This window comes from Brachyhypopomus gauderio, unplaced genomic scaffold (assembly GCF_052324685.1).
Source record: "Brachyhypopomus gauderio isolate BG-103 unplaced genomic scaffold, BGAUD_0.2 sc52, whole genome shotgun sequence".
Taxonomy (NCBI): domain Eukaryota; kingdom Metazoa; phylum Chordata; class Actinopteri; order Gymnotiformes; family Hypopomidae; genus Brachyhypopomus; species Brachyhypopomus gauderio.
In genome coordinates, this window is record NW_027506877.1 from 332501 (window position 1) to 350000 (window position 17500).

Below are 17500 nucleotides of genomic sequence, written 5' to 3' on the forward strand. Positions count from 1 at the left end.
CTTTCTGATCCTGAAATATCCACCTCTGTTTACCACCAAATCTAAAACTAAACCAGACTATAAAGTGCAGATAAATTTACAGAAAAAAAAACTATTTGGGGACACTGGGCCATGAAACAAAGAACAAATGATGCTATCAGACCCTAAATGGAGTTGTCAGAGTATCTCTTTTCTGTCGGAGATACAAAGCAGACACAGCACAGGAAGTGCAGACTGACTGAACCTGCCGACAGGGTCGGAGAGCCGTGAGGCCGAGCCACAGATGAACTTTCTCCTTTACTGTGCAAATGGAAAAAACCTCTGTGACATGTTCACATTAAATATAGAAAACATAACCCATTTCAGTAATATGACACAGCATGGAAAATAACAACTCAAAAATGACAACTCAACCCTCGCTATAGCAACATGTCGTTGCCCGAGAGACAGTGAGTGACAGTCTCCAATCTCCTCAATTCTGTCTCCCAGAACGCAATCACTCCTACACACACAAGCACATTAACCCCCCAAACCCCCCACCAACAACTCACTGTCCTCATCACTAAATATGTTTACAAATTAAATCATTATAATGTGTTGTTAATGTCTCAATAACTTGTTAAATGTCATTAAAATTGCGCTGTGGTTGTCTATTATTATGTGAAGCTAAATGTAAATATTTTCAATGCTTTGGAAAGAGAGTTAGAGATAGAAAGTGTCCCTGAGACACAGAGAGAGGGAGAGAGAGAGAGATGGAGAGATGGAGGATGTCCCCACTGTACCTGCACTTCTTAGGGTGCTCGTCCCTCTTGTTGTTGAACTCCAGCGAGATCTTGGCGTCCAAGCCGATCCCGAAGTAGTTGTTCATCACACACTTCTCCGTGCACTGCCTGTGTGTGTGGACAGTGCGGCAGGCGGACGGACTCGTGAGCAGGCCGAGCCAGTAGCCATGTTGACATTACACAGTAACCACACTGACCCATTAGCATTAGTGCTACCGGTGTTGTATGAAGGTAAATGAAGACGGGTATCTATCATTAAAGGCATTCTGGGTTAGTCACTGATGGGCTGTGAACTTGGCCTTAGAGGATATGACCTAAGAGCAGAATCTCATTTAGAGATCATGAGTGTAGACGGAGCATCTCAGTGTGTGTGACATGTGTGATCTGGTGTTGGTGTGTTGGTTTAGATCTGTCATCAAATCCCCTCACCACCCACCTTCTAAACACACACACAAACAGAGGTTCTGTGTGTGTGTGTGTTCCTGCATGTGTGTGTGTGGGTGCACTTACTCAAACTCGTCACTAAAAGGCGCTGAGGTGTTGCAGCTGTCTGCTTTCTCCAGCACTGTGGGGGCTGTGGATGTGAGACTCACGCTATTTTGACCTGAGCAACACATCGAAAATAAGAACACTAATATTTATTTACATAGAAGACAGACAGCTTCCACCGTTCAAATGCTTTACATAATAGCTTGGACACATTAACACCTGTCAGACTAATCTAATTTTGATTTGACTAGCTTGTTTTAAACTGTTATTCTGTTTTACATGGTGTCACTCTGTTCTGAAGTGCCATGCTGTGTTTAGTGTTACGCAGTTTCATGGTGTTACTCGGTTTTAAGGTGCTATGCTGTGTATAGTGTTACACGTTTTTATGGTTTTACTCTGTTGTGAAGGTGTTACACTTGTTCAAGCACATTCAAAGCGTTTCACTCACGTGATTCTGCCTCCTTGAGGTCCTCACTGTTACATCTTTTGATTGACGAGAATGAAGACGTCCTCTGCACCTGGGTGTGTCGGTTCTGCTCGTCCACCACTGACAAGACCGCAAGGACAGATGAAGGAGAGAGGAGTCATCATCAGTAAGAACCAATGAGCATTTTAACAGCAGCAGTTTTTCTCCAGCTCACGTATCCATGTTTGATCATTTCCATCCCAACATCCTTTTAATAAATACAGTAACAAAGGAATGATTATGCCTATTACAATCATGGCTGTTACTAATAATAGCGTAATGATATAATGCATATAGTTCATATTCATAAATCAATCATTTTGCTAGAGCCTTTAGGCGAAACTGGTAATACAGGTTTTAATAATTCCACCCAATAAACATAATCTTCAGAGTTAAAGATTTTTTAATGGTCCTAATTGTTGCAGTGTTGAGCGGCAGTAACGAGGCCGACAGTGCATTAATAATTCAGCGGCGCTCGGGTGGGGAGCAGCTCTGACCTTTCTCCGCCTGCTCGATGATCTGCCGCAGGGCTTTCTTCAGGCTGTTGGCCCTCAGCATCAGCTGCTCCCTGGACCTGAAGGGGCGGGGCACGGCGGGGGCGTCCGAGCCGCACGCCTCGCCCTCTCGCTCGGCCGGCCGCGGGGCGCCGGGCACCGGCTGGGCCTCCGACTCCTCGTCCAGCGCCCGCACCAACGAGTCCAGTTTCTCGTTCAGCATGGCGCACTGGAACGGCGAGTGGGGGGGAGGGCACGGGGTCAAACGGAGGTCAGGACAGCGAGAGTGTTTGTGTGCTGCATCTTCGTCTGTAATACCCCGGCTAAAAGGTCCGCCACTGTTGGTTACTCGGATGTGTTTTCTACACTACACAATACAGCAGCAAGGAAGCTGGCCACGGTAATTTTAGCTTGTCTACACGGTCGCGGTTGACTGCTATGGCAGAGGTGTTATGACCCGACCCGACGAGCCATTCGGTAGAACAGAGATGTGCAGAATTCATCTCTCAGCTTAGCAGATGTCTAACCAAGACTGGGAGCCTCTACAGACGGCCCTGGCTTCAGCACACACCTCACACACACCTCACACACACCGCACACACACCGCACACCGACGCACACACACCGGCGCGCACACACCGCCCCCCTGCCGCTTATTACACAAGCACTTATACAACCTTAAATCATTATGATTTAAGGTTGTATAAGCACTTGTGTATGCACATACACACACACACACACACACAATACACACTCCTTAAACAACCCACACATACACACACTCTCATACATTTTACACAATTATACCTTTTTAGCCATGGCATCTGCTTCCTCCTTATTCTCTGTGGCTCTTTCGTAGGCTTTTCCCACCTCGGCCACAAAGTCATTCACCGTCCCACACAAAAACCTACACACACACCCCCCAGAGGGAGCAGGAACCAGGTCAGTCAGAAGAGAGAAGCCAGGAGTGATGGTTAAACAGCTTTTCCAGCTGTGACTACTTTTCTTCACCTGAATAGCGAGAGAACCCACATAACGGCACCTCCAGTCATGGTGGTCCGGACAGAGAAGCGATATTTTACATAGAAACTGAGCGAGAATTAATAAGGTCTCGTGTAGAAGTCTCACAGCGGAGGGGAGAAAGGTGTGAGACTTCCTGGTGCAGCCGTTACACGGGCCTGAACCTGCTGTGGTGTCACACCAACAACCCCACCCAGCTGTTGTAGGGCTAAACACACCAACAACCCCCACCCTTCCGCATGTTGTAGCACATAATGTACCAATCGCCCCCCCCCCACCCACCCACGGTGGGCGGAGCCCTCACACGTGTACTCACTTAGCCGAGGAGATCACATCACTGTGCTTGTCCGAGTCCAAGATCTTTGTCAGATGACTGGCGACGGAGTCGGCGTACTGGGTGATCTGGGTAAAGAGAGTAGCACACAGAGGTGAAGCATGACTGAGCCTCTGAACTTCCTGTTTAATTTCCCCTTTCTGATGTGAGCTGGCCATCATTAATCTCAGGATCAGGCTTGTGTAAGCGTTACCTTACACAATCCCAACACCAACACTGCTCATCCTCCCCCTGTAGCCTTTTACTTGTTCAGGCTGATCAATCTCTTCAAGTCTGAGCAAGCTAGCAAGCGCAAGCTAGCCTGTTGTGCATTCAAGCTAACCCAGACTTCTGTGTGAATTCAAGCTAACCTAGATTAATGTGTACAATCAAGCTAACCTACACTTCTGTGTAAATTCAAGCTAACCTAACTACCGTGTACATTCAAGACAATCTAGCCTTCTGTGTAAATGTTAGATAACGTAGAATACTGTGTTTTCTCAAGGTCACCCCTGGCAGCTTCTTCGTTGTAGGACTGAACAATGCTAATTCCTCCCACTTGGTACCACTCTATGCAGCTCTGCATACGTGGAATAAAATCTTGGACAGAGTACTGTAATGTCAATCAAGCATGGCTCATTAGATATTCGCACCACATGTTAGGACCACACCCACATCGTTTCTGAACAAAGGACAGGAAGTGTACCTGAAGGGGCGGGTCCAGAGGCTCCTCCTCCTTAATGATGACAGGAGTGTTTTTGGTGGGAACTTCATACGTCATTATGCTCCATCTGATGAACCAGCCCAGACACACACCAGAGCGCCAGGTCAAACACACCTGCTCAGAATAAATCTCACGTGTGTGTGTGTGTGTGTGTGTGTGTGTGTGTGTGTGTGTGTGTGCGTGTGTGTTCACCTGTCCAGCATCTTGGTGGTGGCTCGCTCCAATTTCTCCAGGATCTGCAGCAGCTGGGCATCATCATCACACAGTCCCCCCCAGCCCAGCACCCGTGCCAGGTCATTCCCTGTGCCCAGAGGCAGCACGCCCAGCTGACACTACACACACACACACACACACACACACACACACCCATGAATCAATCACCTAGATGCATCAGGGCTTCGTCGTCTCCGTGATCCCTCGCGGTTCTTCATACCTGTTTGTGCAGCTGCAGTTTGTCCAGTTCAGACAGCACCCAGCCAACACTGCCATCTCCACCACACACCAGGATACGGAACGTCTCAAACTTCTGGAACAGCCGTAGTCTACACACACACACACACACACACACACACACACACACACACACACACATAAGTACAGGTAAGTACATTAATGTTTGTTCTCACAGTCATTACAGGATCTATGTGTGTGTGTGTGTGTGTGTGTTGTGTGTGTGTGTGTGTGTGTGTGAATGATGCGAGTGCTGAAGCAGGCCCGTGTGGGAAGGCTCACCCGAGCTGAGGTCCTCCGTTCATCAGGTCAAAGACCTGCGCAGGGTTGAGGAGCTGCTTGAACTTCCGCAGGAACTTCACGCCCTGATTATCTCCACTCTTACTGTTCACCAACACCAACAGAGGACTGGAACAGGAAGGACTCATGGCCTTCCAAAACCCTGCATGAGAGAGAGAGGGAGGGAGGGAGGGAGGGAGGGAGGGGAATTTGAAGCCTGCTACACAGCCACACAGGTCGTGCTCCCTGACTAACCCACCCAGTGAACATGGAGAATGTGGAGATGCTCAGATCTTTTGAGCTAGTGATGTTTATCGTGTCAATGAACTGGATAGTCAGGTAGTGCAGGAAAGACAGACCGTGTGGTTGAATCTCCTACCACAGGACACAATGTAACAGGAGGACACAGGCTCACTTTAACATTTCCCCCCAAAACGTAAATATAGTAAATTTAACTTTGGTTTTTTGAGTGATAAGGACTCCAGTGTCTAGTATGGATAGCCAAGCCTTTCCATAATGTGAGGATGTCTTTAACTGACACGTGTGGTGCTGATGATGTTGCCGGGGTAACCCTCACCATCAGAGTCGATGCTGTTGAGAGCAGTGGGAGGGATGATTGACACTTTACACTGACCCAGAGGACACGTCTTCCCCAGCTGCTCTTTACAGCTGCTGTGAACCTGGACACAATATGGGCTCATGAATAAACCAGAACAATAGTGTTCACTGTGTGTGTGTGTGTGTGTGTGTGTGTGTGTGTGTGTGTGTGTGTGTGTGTGTGTGAGTAGGTGGGTCTGTTTGCATTTGCACGTGTGTGAGATTATGTGTGTGTGTGTGTGTGTGTGTGTGTGTGTGCGCTGATGTGTGTTTGGCTGTCTCACACTGAACGTGGAACACTTACGATGGCTTTGCACCACAGACAGCGCCAGTCCTGTAGCCTGCGCACACTACCACACGTCCGATCACACACCACACACTTGGCACTGACGGGCAGGTTCCCCTCCAGCCACTGGTGCGGCATAGCCACCTGGACACACACACACACACACACACACACACACACACACACACACACACACACACACACACACACACAGTCTCGTCACTTCTTCACTATTGAATACATAGTTCACATTAACAAGAAGAATAAATCAACACAGCTCACCCCATCCTCATCCTCAATGATGTCATTTCCTATGGAGACCAGCGTGGTCCATTTACAGTTATTAGTTGATCGAACGGCGCAGCGTTTATGAGCTTTGAATTTACACACTGTAACATACAGAGCGTGCGCACACACACACACACACACACACACACACACACACACACACACATGTTCAGAGTGAGACAGTCATAGATATCAGGCCCAGTGCTTCACGCCAACAGGGAGCCGTGGCAACGGGCCTGCTTTACAGTGATTGGCTGGAACATGGAGTGACGCATGATGTCAGAGAGAGATAACGGGGAGAAGGGAACAAGAACCTGGTCAAAGGAGGTGGAGAAAGAGGAGTGGGTGGTGTGAGGAGGTGGAGAAAGAGGAGTGGGGTGGTGTGAGGAGGTGGAGAAAGAGGAGTGGGGTGGTGTGAGGAGGTGGGGAAAGAGGAGTGGGGCGGCGTGAGGAGGTGGAGAAAGAGGAGTGGGGCGGCGTGAGGAGGTGGAGAAAGAGGAGTGGGGCGGCGTGAGGAGGTGGAGAAAGAGGAGTGGGGAGGTGTGAGGAGGTGGAGAAAGAGGAGTGGGGCGGCGTGAGGAGGTGGAGAAAGAGGAGTGGGGCGGTGTGAGGAGGTGGAGAAAGAGGAGTGGGGTGGTGTGAGGAGGTGGAGAAAGAGGAGTGGGGCGGTGTGAGGAGGTGGAGAAAGAGGAGTGGGGCGGTGTGAGGAGATGGAGAAAGAGGAGTGGGGTGGCGTGAGGAGGTGGAGAAAGAGGAGTGGGGCGGCGTGAGGAGGTGGAGAAAGAGGAGTGGGGTGGTGTGAGGAGGTGGAGAAAGAGGAGTGGGGTGGCGTGAGGAGGTGGAGAAAGAGGAGTGGGGCGGCGTGAGGAGGTGGAGAAAGAGGAGTGGGGCGGTGTGAGGAGGTGGAGAAAGAGGAGTGGGGCGGCGTGAGGAGGTGGAGAAAGAGGAGTGGGGCGGCGTGAGGAGGTGGAGAAAGAGGAGTGGGGCGGTGTGAGGAGGTGGAGAAAGAGGAGTGGGGCGGCGTGAGGAGGTGGAGAAAGAGGAGTGGGGCGGTGTGAGGAGGTGGAGAAAGAGGAGTGGGGCAGTGTCAGGAGGTGGAGAAAGAGGAGTGGGGCGGCGTGAGGAGGTGGAGAAAGAGGAGTGGGGCGGTGTCAGGAGGTGGAGAAAGAGGAGCGGGGCGGCGTGAGGAGGTGGAGAAAGAGGAGTGGGGCGGTGTGAGGAGATGGAGAAAGAGGAGTGGGGTGGTGTGAGGAGGTGGAGAAAGAGGAGTGGGGCGGTGTGAGGAGATGGAGAAAGAGGAGTGGGGCGGTGTGAGGAGGTGGAGAAAGAGGAGTGGGGCGGCGTGAGGAGGTGGAGAAAGAGGAGTGGGGTGGTGTGAGGAGGTGGAGAAAGAGGAGTGGGGCGGTGTGAGGAGGTGGAGAAAGAGGAGTGGGGCGGCGTGAGGAGGTGGAGAAAGAGGAGTGGGGCGGCGTGAGGAGGTGGAGAATGAGGAGTGGGGCGGTGTGAGGAGGTGGAGAAAGAGGAGTGGGGCAGTGTCAGGAGGTGGAGAAAGAGGAGTGGGGCGGTGTGAGGAGGTGGAGAAAGAGGAGTGGGGCGGCGTGAGGAGGTGGAGAAAGAGGAGTGGGGTGGTGTGAGGAGGTGGAGAAAGAGGAGTGGGGTGGTGTGAGGAGGTTGAGAATGAGGAGTGGGGCGGCGTGAGGAGGTGGAGAAAGAGGAGTGGGGCAGTGTCAGGAGGTGGAGAAAGAGGAGTGGGGCGGCGTGAGGAGGTGGAGAAAGAGGAGTGGGGCAGTGTCAGGAGGTGGAGAATGAGGAGTGGGGCAGTGTCAGGAGGTGGAGAATGAGGAGTGGGGCGGTGTGAGGAGGTGGAGAAAGAGGAGTGGGGCGGCGTGAGGAGGTGGAGAAAGAGGAGTGGGGCGGTGTGAGGAGGTGGAGAAAGAGGAGTGGGGCGGTGTGAGGAGGTGGAGAAAGAGGAGTGGGGCGGTGTGAGGAGGTGGAGAAAGAGGAGTGGGGTGGTGCGAGGAGGTGGAGAAAGAGGAGTGGGGCGGCGTGAGGAGGTGGAGAAAGAGGAGTGGGGCGGTGTGAGGAGGTGGAGAAAGAGGAGTGGGGCGGCGTGAGGAGGTGGAGAAAGAGGAGTGGGGTGGTGTGAGGAGGTGGAGAAAGAGGAGTGGGGCGGTGTGAGGAGGTGGAGAAAGAGGAGTGGGGCGGCGTGAGGAGGTGGAGAAAGAGGAGTGGGGCAGTGTCAGGAGGTGGAGAATGAGGAGTGGGGCGGTGTGAGGAGGTGGAGAAAGAGGAGTGGGGCGGTGTGAGGAGGTGGAGAAAGAGGAGTGGGGTGGTGTGAGGAGGTGGAGAAAGAGGAGTGGGGCGGCGTGAGGAGGTGGAGAAAGAGGAGTGGGGCGGCGTGAGGAGATGGAGAAAGAGGAGTGGGGAGGCGTGAGGAGGTGGAGAAAGAGGAGTGGGGCGGCGTGAGGAGGTGGAGAAAGAGGAGTGGGGCGGTGTGAGGAGGTGGAGAAAGAGGAGTGGGGCGGCGTGAGGAGGTGGAGAAAGAGGAGTGGGGCGGCGTGAGGAGGTGGAGAAAGAGGAGTGGGGCGGTGTGAGGAGGTGGAGAAAGAGGAGTGGGGCGGCGTGAGGAGGTGGAGAAAGAGGAGTGGGGCGGTGTGAGGAGGTGGAGAAAGAGGAGTGGGGCAGTGTGAGGAGGTGGAGAAAGAGGAGTGGGGCGGCGTGAGGAGGTGGAGAAAGAGGAGTGGGGCGGTGTGAGGAGGTGGAGAAAGAGGAGTGGGGCGGTGTGAGGAGATGGAGAAAGAGGAGTGGGGTGGTGTGAGGAGATGGAGAAAGAGGAGTGGGGTGGTGTGAGGAGGTGGAGAAAGAGGAGTGGGGCGGCGTGAGGAGGTGGAGAAAGAGGAGTGGGGCGGTGTGAGGAGATGGAGAAAGAGGAGTGGGGTGGTGTGAGGAGGTGGAGAAAGAGGAGTGGGGCGGTGTGAGGAGATGGAGAAAGAGGAGTGGGGCGGTGTGAGGAGGTGGAGAAAGAGGAGTGGGGCGGCGTGAGGAGGTGGAGAAAGAGGAGTGGGGTGGTGTGAGGAGGTGGAGAAAGAGGAGTGGGGCGGTGTGAGGAGGTGGAGAAAGAGGAGTGGGGCGGCGTGAGGAGGTGGAGAAAGAGGAGTGGGGCGGCGTGAGGAGGTGGAGAATGAGGAGTGGGGCGGTGTGAGGAGGTGGAGAAAGAGGAGTGGGGCAGTGTCAGGAGGTGGAGAAAGAGGAGTGGGGCGGTGTGAGGAGGTTGAGAAAGAGGAGTGGGGTGGTGTGAGGAGGTTGAGAAAGAGGAGTGGGGCGGTGTGAGGAGGTGGAGAAAGAGGAGTGGGGTGGCGTGAGGAGGTCGAGAAAGAGGAGTGGGGCGGTGTGAGGAGGTGGAGAAAGAGGAGTGGGGCGGCGTGAGGAGGTGGAGAAAGAGGAGTGGGGTGGTGTGAGGAGGTGGAGAAAGAGGAGTGGGGTGGTGTGAGGAGGTTGAGAAAGAGGAGTGGGGCGGTGTGAGGAGGTGGAGAAAGAGGAGTGGGGTGGCGTGAGGAGGTGGAGAAAGAGGAGTGGGGTGGTGTGAGGAGGTTGAGAAAGAGGAGTGGGGCGGTGTGAGGAGGTGGAGAAAGAGGAGTGGGGCGGTGTGAGGAGGTGGAGAAAGAGGAGTGGGGTGGCGTGAGGAGGTGGAGAAAGAGGAGTGGGGCGGTGTGAGGAGGTGGAGAAAGAGGAGTGGGGCGGCGTGAGGAGGTGGAGAAAGAGGAGTGGGGCAGTGTCAGGAGGTGCTGTCAGCTTTAGCGGAGCAGCCCGGGGGGGGTCTGTGCTCACCTTCACAGGAGAGGCCGTGGGAGGTGACCCCGGGCAGCGCCTCCCTGCACACGTTGCAGAAGGTGGGGCGAGCGTGCGAGCAGGCGTACCAGTTGTGCATCCCCGAGAAGTGCTCCACGTTAAACTGGGAGGCCTGTGGAGCAAAAGGAACACGCTGACCTGGGATCAGGCGCTGGCACCACCTCGCTCGCCAGTGCAGCAGCAGGTGCGACCGGCCGCACACCTGTGCACAGCGCCGCGCCCTTGCCCCACCGCTACTGGTCCCAGATCAGTTATACAAACACAGCACGTGGCATGTGACGGAGTATGCGGAGCATTCGTGGCCTCGGAGGTGAGATACACGTCTCGTAATATCACGATGCTCATCGCTGTGATAATACGCCAGGGCGTAACTAAGAAACCGACCTCGTATGTCTCCCATTTCTGAACGGACTTTAGAGCGCTGATCCAGTCCTCCATCTCCTTCCTGCTCTCGGCACAGAGCATCAGTTTACGGAATGGAGTGATCACCTGGAGGAAGAGAGATGTTTTCTAGAGGATGTTCTAGTTCAACCTGTGTGCAAGGTGAGGTGAAGTGTGTCTGTTAACATCCTGATATGCGATACGCAGGTTTAAATGTAACTCAGTGTGGTCATGCAACTGAACTGACTGAACTGAGAGAGAGAGAAAAGTGAAAGTGAGTGATAGTGCCCGGGTGGAGGGACGAAAGAGAGGGAGAGTGAATGTTTATGAATTCTTCCTCTCCACGAGTGAGTGTCAGAGGGATGTAGAAGGACGTGAGGAGCTCTGTGTGGACGTACCGTGAAGCTGTTGTTGATGTTCTTGGTGCTGGTCTCTGCCACGCTGGCATCCGAAAGATCCACCTCATCGAATATGAGAGACTACGACAACACAGTAACAGTTCGTCACCAGTTCAGCCCACACACACACACACACACACTCACACACTCACACACACACACACACACACACACACACACACACACACACACACACACACACAGACACACACACACACACACACACACACACACACACACACATACACACACACACACATACACACACATACACACACACACATACACACACACACACACACACACACACACACACACACACACACACACACACAGGACGAGCATGGGCTAACACCAGGGCTTACCTTTGAGTCTTTGGCGTAGTAGAGAGTTCTGCCCCTCAGTTTGAAGTAGCGTCTCTTCCATCTCTGAAAGGAGCTGGTTTGCTTCAGCAGGACGCCTTCCTTCACACTCTTCTGCAGACAGACAAGGAGAGCGTGTGTGTGCGTGAGTGTGTGTGTGAACCACGATCTGCGTGTGTGTGTTTGACAGATCCACTAACTGCTGACCAGGATGTCTGAACACCTCCAGGCCACCCAGGTGAGTCGCAGGCTGGTTCCAGGTAGAGGATGGAGGCTCGGCTGCTGCTCACCCCACCACGGGCCCTGGGTCATGAGTCAGTCCTGCCTCTCCCTCAGCCTGGAGCTCAGCAGTTCTCACCCGTCCAGAGGTGATAGCAGCCCGCAGCTGCACGGAGCCCCGGTGGGGCGCTCAGGGGCAGTTAGAACCTCCCCCATCAGCCCCGACACATATCACCACTGCTAAATGGCCATTTAATCCCCCTCTTGCTTCCTTTAACAGATCACTGCCTTCTGGGGCTCAACCTCACCTTTGCGTCTGACAGTGAGTGTGAAAAATGAACATATAACAATGTCAGCCTATTAGATATATCAATATAACACATTTCACTTCTGGGCTTATTACTCAAATGATGTTTTTTCCAGAATGCCCTGTAAAGGACGAGGTTTCGATGGCCGCAGTAAAACCCCCAACTGCAAAATGGAGGCTAATGCTTCACGGTTACGCACAAACGCTGTCTCGCACGGCCAGCGCATCCTCACAACATCGCACCATCGCAGCATCGCAGCAGCTCCGCAGAGCCACGAGCGGGGATTTCCCTGCTCCCTCTGTTACATCATAATCGCATTGGAGAAGACAAACCTGCCCGGAGTCGCCTAGCAACCTTTCTACCGAGAACTTTCCCCAGAAAACACATCAATCTGCTCAGAACCCCCCCGGTCATGACATGTACCGCCAGGTCGTGCTGGCGCTCGCACAGGTGAGTGGTTTCAGAGGAGAAGCTCCACTGGGGGACCGTTGCACTCATTTGGCCGGCGATGCTACGTTACTGTCCGCCCGCACCCCCTCCGGCCCTGCTGGGATCTCCAACAGTACGGGGCCTTCTGCTGCACTGCACAGGAGAAGCTGATACGGGTCTGAACTCGCTTCATGCTGGACATGTGGGATTCCCACTAGGGCTGCACGATATATCATGTGTTACTCCTTATTGTGATGCTGGTGTTTGTGATACGGTTTAGAGAAGGCGAAGTTCTCGAGCACGTGGCACACTGGAAATGAAGGTTCCCAGCATCTCACACACTGGTAATGAAGGCTCCCAGCATCTCACACACTGGTAATGAAGGCTCCCAGCATCTCACACACTGGTAATGAAGGCTCCCAGCACCTCACACACTGCAGAACTTCTGTGGGTGTTTCACAGTACTCAAATCATCCACAAATGGAAACGACTTCTCGTTAGTGGTTCACCAGTATGGTTTGGCACATGGCACCTGCAGCAATAAAATCACATCATAGCATTTTTGTCCATATCGTATACCTCTGGTTTCTAAGCATGTGACCACTGTTTTAACTCGCTGGGAAGATCTAGTAATGTGTGTGTGTGTGTGTGTGTGTGTGTGTGTGTGTGTTTGAAAGAGAGAGAGACAGAGAGAGAGATTTGGTTGGTGTGTGTGATTTTGTGACTTTTCCTGGTCTTCTTTTGCCTTGGCAGTGTGGAAGTGGACTAATGTCAGTAAGCCCACAGCAGGACAACCTAATGGAGCTAGGACAGGGCAGGACATGGACAGGACAGCATGACAAATGTCTGCGTCTGTATGCATGTGAATGGACGTGTGTGTGTTCATGCTTGCCTGCCTGTCTCGCTCACACTCAAACACACAGCCTGGTTCTCCCAAACCTTTAGTCTGCATTCACAGCACTGCAGCGCCTCACACACAAACACACCCACGCAGAGGGCACAGGCGTGAAAAGAGTCACTCTCACCTTTACACTGTGATGACATCCTGCCCACACACACACACACACACACACACACACACACACACAATGACATCGAGTCATGACTCATGAGTTCTTTCTTGGAATGACGCACCAACCTCTTTAAATCTGTTCACTTCCTTCTTGCTTCACTCCCTCCTCACCTACCTCCCTCTATACCTTCCTCCATACCTCCCTCCCTCCACACCTCCCTCCATACCTCCCTCCATACCTCCCTCCCTCTATACCTCCCTCCATACCTCCCTCTTCACTCCCTCCATACCTCCCTCCATACCTCCCTCCCTCTATACCTTCCTCCATACCTCCCTCCCTCCACACCTCCCTCCATACCTCCCTCCATACCTCCCTTTTCACTCCCTCCATACCTCCCTCCCTCTATACCTTCCTCCATACCTCCCTCCATACCTCCCTCCCTCTATACCTCCCTCCATACCTCCCTCTTCACTCCCTCCATACCTCCCTCCCTCTATACCTTCCTCCATACCTCCCTCCCTCTACACCTCCCTCCCTCTATACCTCCCTCCATACCTCCCTCCATACCTCCCTCTTCACTCCCTCCATACCTCCCTCCCTCTATACCTCCCTCCATACCTCCCTCTTCACTCCCTCCATACCTCCCTCCATACCTCCCTCCCTCTTCACCTCCCTCCCTCTATACCTCCCTTCTCACCTCCCTCCCTCTACACCTCTCTCCACACCTCCCTCTTCACCTCCCTCTTCACCTCCCTCCCTCTACACCTCCTACACACTCACCAAAAGCCAAAGTGAAATGAATGTGTGTGTGTGTATGTGTGTGTGTGTTTGTATGTGTGTGTGTGTGTGTGTGTGTGTGGGTGTGTGTATATGTGTGTGTGATGCGTGTGCGTGTGTGTGTGTGGGTGTGTGTGTATGTGTGATGCGTGTGCGTGTGATGCGTGTGCGTGTGTGTGTGTGTGTGTGTGTGTATGTGTGTGTGATGCGTGTGTGCGATGCGTGTGTGTGTGTGTGTGTGTGTGTGTGTGTGGGCAGGATGTCATCACAGTGTAAGGGTAAGAGTGACTCTTTCTTTCACAAGTGAGGAAATGTTCCTGGTTGACCCACAGAGGTTCACATACCTCTCATGGCTCGTAATCACTATTGCATCACAGGCCAGTTATACTGGGGAGAAAGAGTTCAAGAGAGAAGAGTTAACATGGGATAGAGTTAAAGAGTTAGAACTAAACAGACAGGAGAGTTCAAGAGAGAAGAGTTAACATGGGATAGAGTTAAAGAGTTAGAACTAAACAGACAGGAGAGTTCAAGAGAGAAGAGTTAACATGGGATAGAGTTAAAGAGTTAGAACTAAACAGACAGGAGAGTTCAAGAGAGAAGAGTTAACATGGGATAGAGTTAAAGAGTTAGAACTAAACAGACAGGAGAGTTCAAGAGAGAAGAGTTAACATGGGATAGAGTTAAAGAGTTAGAACTAAACAGACAGGAGAGTTCAAGAGAGAAGAGTTAAGAGTTAACAAGGCACAAAGACCCTCAAATAAGAGAGAATCACTTCGGGGAAGAGGAAGAGAGTAAACAAGAGAACGCTGTAATTGTGCTCACCAAGCAGAAATCACAGGCAATAAAGGAACAAATAGCAACCAAAGGAGAAGGGGCAGTCCCGCTGCAGCCAGTACTAATCACACACAGAGCACATCACCCAGATGTCCATCTGGAGAACACTACCTGTCCAAGAGACCACAGTCACCACCCAGCCAGAGCGCCATAGAGAAATGACTAGGCTTCTTCTGTGCTCCACAAGTAGTAAGTAGCTAGTAACCAGGTAGTAGGTGTAGGTGTCTACAGGGCTCTTAATCGCACACAGAGACAACTGATGTGAGCCATTGTTTTGTCTACACATTAGAGTGTACAAAATATTTTCTGTAGTGAATAGTTCTAATATCTATGTAAGATTGTAAAGAACGGCTATATAATCTCATGAAGCAGACGTTTCTGATACCTCCTGCAGGCCAGAGGCCCAAACACCTCCCAGACGCACACGTGTCCTGCTCAAGGTTCCCTCACCAGGCTGGTAGAAAGCAAATGACCTCAAGTGTTCACTCCCTGATAGGCCAATGCAAGACGGTCACTCTTATCTGTCAGTTGCCATGGATACACCAATGAGCTGTCTGCAAACACAGCTGTCAGTCAGCTAATCAGTGCAGTGTGAAAAGGTGTGTCGAAAATAGAGTACAACCGCATGAGAGATAGTGGAGACAAAGGGCATGATACACACACACACACACACACACACACACACACACACACACACACACACACAGAAAAAACCCTGACTGCATCTGCTACAAAGGCGAACACTTAAGAGGTTCACTCTCCCCAGACATCCCAGCGCCCTTTCATAGGGGTGAAACTAGAAAACACCATTCACGAACAAACATGGACTGAAATAGACAGAGGACGCTTTCAGATGTCTGGCACACTGCCAGGCCACCTGGGGGCGGGGACTGGCCTGGACAAGCTCCGCCCACACGGACCCTCGGAGTGACATTCAGAAGGGAGCGGACTGACCTAGAACTTCACCCGCTCATATGGACGTATGAGTGTGTTAATATCAGTCCAGCCCCAACCCTGCTATAACTGCTCAGACTGAGTGCCCACTCTGAACCACTGGGCTTTAAATCTCTCGTGACAAGCAATTCTAAGTGTTATTTTAGGTCTTCCTGGTGAGGATATATCTAGGAGGCTGATAATATGATAATGTCTGAATGACAAGAAACCAAAAGAACAGTCCTTCGAGAGAGAGGCCAGAGACGGGGGAGGGGCAGACGTAGCGGGGTGAAATACGGCGTAGCTACAGACAAATCTTCGTATGGTGCCGTAGCATGAGGTGGTGCGGGGTGGGATATGGTGGTATGGAATATGGTGGTATGGATTACGGTGGGAATATGCTGAAATGTGATTAGTTATGATGCCTCTCATGTTTCAGGAAGATAGTCTGTTCTGAGAATTATTGTTTAGCGAGTATTAGCTAAAGCTAATGTGTAGTGAGGAGAAGTCCCACTGCAGTCCCAACACAGCAAACATGACGGCACTCATTTCACCACCGATGTTACAGGATGCATTGAGTACCTTCTAATGTATGACAGATACATTCAGCTCACTCTGTAAAATACAGTCAGCCTTTTATATATATATATATAAGATCTTTTTTTAAAAATCTAGCATCAGCAGGGGTTCTGTGTTAATGCCTTATTGACGCTTGTTTGGTGATGATGGCTGAAACACTTTAATCAGAAGTTATCGACTCAAGCAAAAACAAATGTTATTTCCGATAAACAGTAATGTCAACATATTGTTCTTCCAGGTGTAGACTCTTTATGGACAGGAGTGTTTGCTCCTGTTTGCAGTTTTAAAATAGTTTTTATGAAAGGAAGCCAAAGAAGGAGCTGATGGGGAAGTTCAGCGTTCTGACAGGAGACACGACGCCTGTGGACAGACAAATGAGGCCCAAAGCCCAGAGACAGACATCCTTCCCCATCTTGTAATTAAGATAATGAAGTGATTATAATCCCATCTGGAACTGTGTGTGATTATAATCCCAGCTGGAACACACACACGTGCACATGCACACACGCACACACGCACACACACACGCACACACACACACACACACACACACACACACACACACACACACACACACACACACACACACACTCAAACACACGACAATACGTGACTTAATGACAGATGAAGTGTTCCAGATGACTTTTAAAAGATGAAATGATTATTGTTCATGTTCAAAAATAGCAATTTGGCAAATGCATAAAGCAGCATGTTACAGCCCTTACTCCTAGACTAATACCCATCACTATACCCATCACTATACCCAACACTAGACTCAACACTGGACCCAACACTGGACCCAACACTAGACCTATCAGCAAAACTAATCACTAGACTCATCACTAGATTTATCAGCACGACCTCTCACTAGACCCACCATTAGTCCCAACACTAGACCTATCACTAAGACTGACCTTTAGACTCATCACTTGACTTACCCTAAAACCTAAGCAAGCAGTCAGGGGTCCCTCACTATCCTGCAGGGTCACCCACCAGCACCACAACGTCAGTTCACACCAAACAGCCCCAGGTTAGAGGAGGAGTCAGGTCTACCAACACACTAAACACAACCTGAGTTAGAGGAGGAGTCAGGTCTTCCAACACACTAAACACAACCTGGGTTAGAGGAGGAGTCAGGTCTTCCAACACACTAAACACAGCCTGGGTTAGAGGAGGAGTCAGGTCTTCCAACACACTAAACACAGCCTGGGTTAGAGGAGGAGTCAGGTCTTCCAACACACTAAACACACC

The 17500-nt window shown here is 51.5% G+C and overlaps 1 protein-coding gene across 5 annotated transcripts in view; it reads right to left on the bottom strand.

Annotated features, from left to right (window-relative positions):
* The window catches only part of LOC143488643 (diacylglycerol kinase delta), a 61636-nt gene that overhangs the window by 12137 nt on the left and 31999 nt on the right, over positions 1-17500 (bottom strand). For all 5 annotated transcript variants that reach the window (XM_076987488.1, XM_076987486.1, XM_076987485.1 and 2 more), the window contains 17 exons: positions 11161-11271; positions 10796-10876; positions 10401-10505; positions 9996-10128; positions 6162-6268; positions 5898-6023; positions 5574-5676; positions 5000-5159; positions 4701-4809; positions 4460-4599; positions 4250-4334; positions 3547-3632; positions 3018-3117; positions 2214-2439; positions 1699-1797; positions 1272-1365; positions 762-869 (listed from right to left, as the gene is read on the bottom strand). In XM_076987488.1, coding sequence (XP_076843603.1) covers positions 762-869; positions 1272-1365; positions 1699-1797; positions 2214-2439; positions 3018-3117; positions 3547-3632; positions 4250-4334; positions 4460-4599; positions 4701-4809; positions 5000-5159; positions 5574-5676; positions 5898-6023; positions 6162-6268; positions 9996-10128; positions 10401-10505; positions 10796-10876; positions 11161-11271 — 1973 coding nt within the window. The remainder of the gene's footprint in view (positions 1-761; positions 870-1271; positions 1366-1698; positions 1798-2213; positions 2440-3017; positions 3118-3546; positions 3633-4249; positions 4335-4459; positions 4600-4700; positions 4810-4999; positions 5160-5573; positions 5677-5897; positions 6024-6161; positions 6269-9995; positions 10129-10400; positions 10506-10795; positions 10877-11160; positions 11272-17500) is intronic.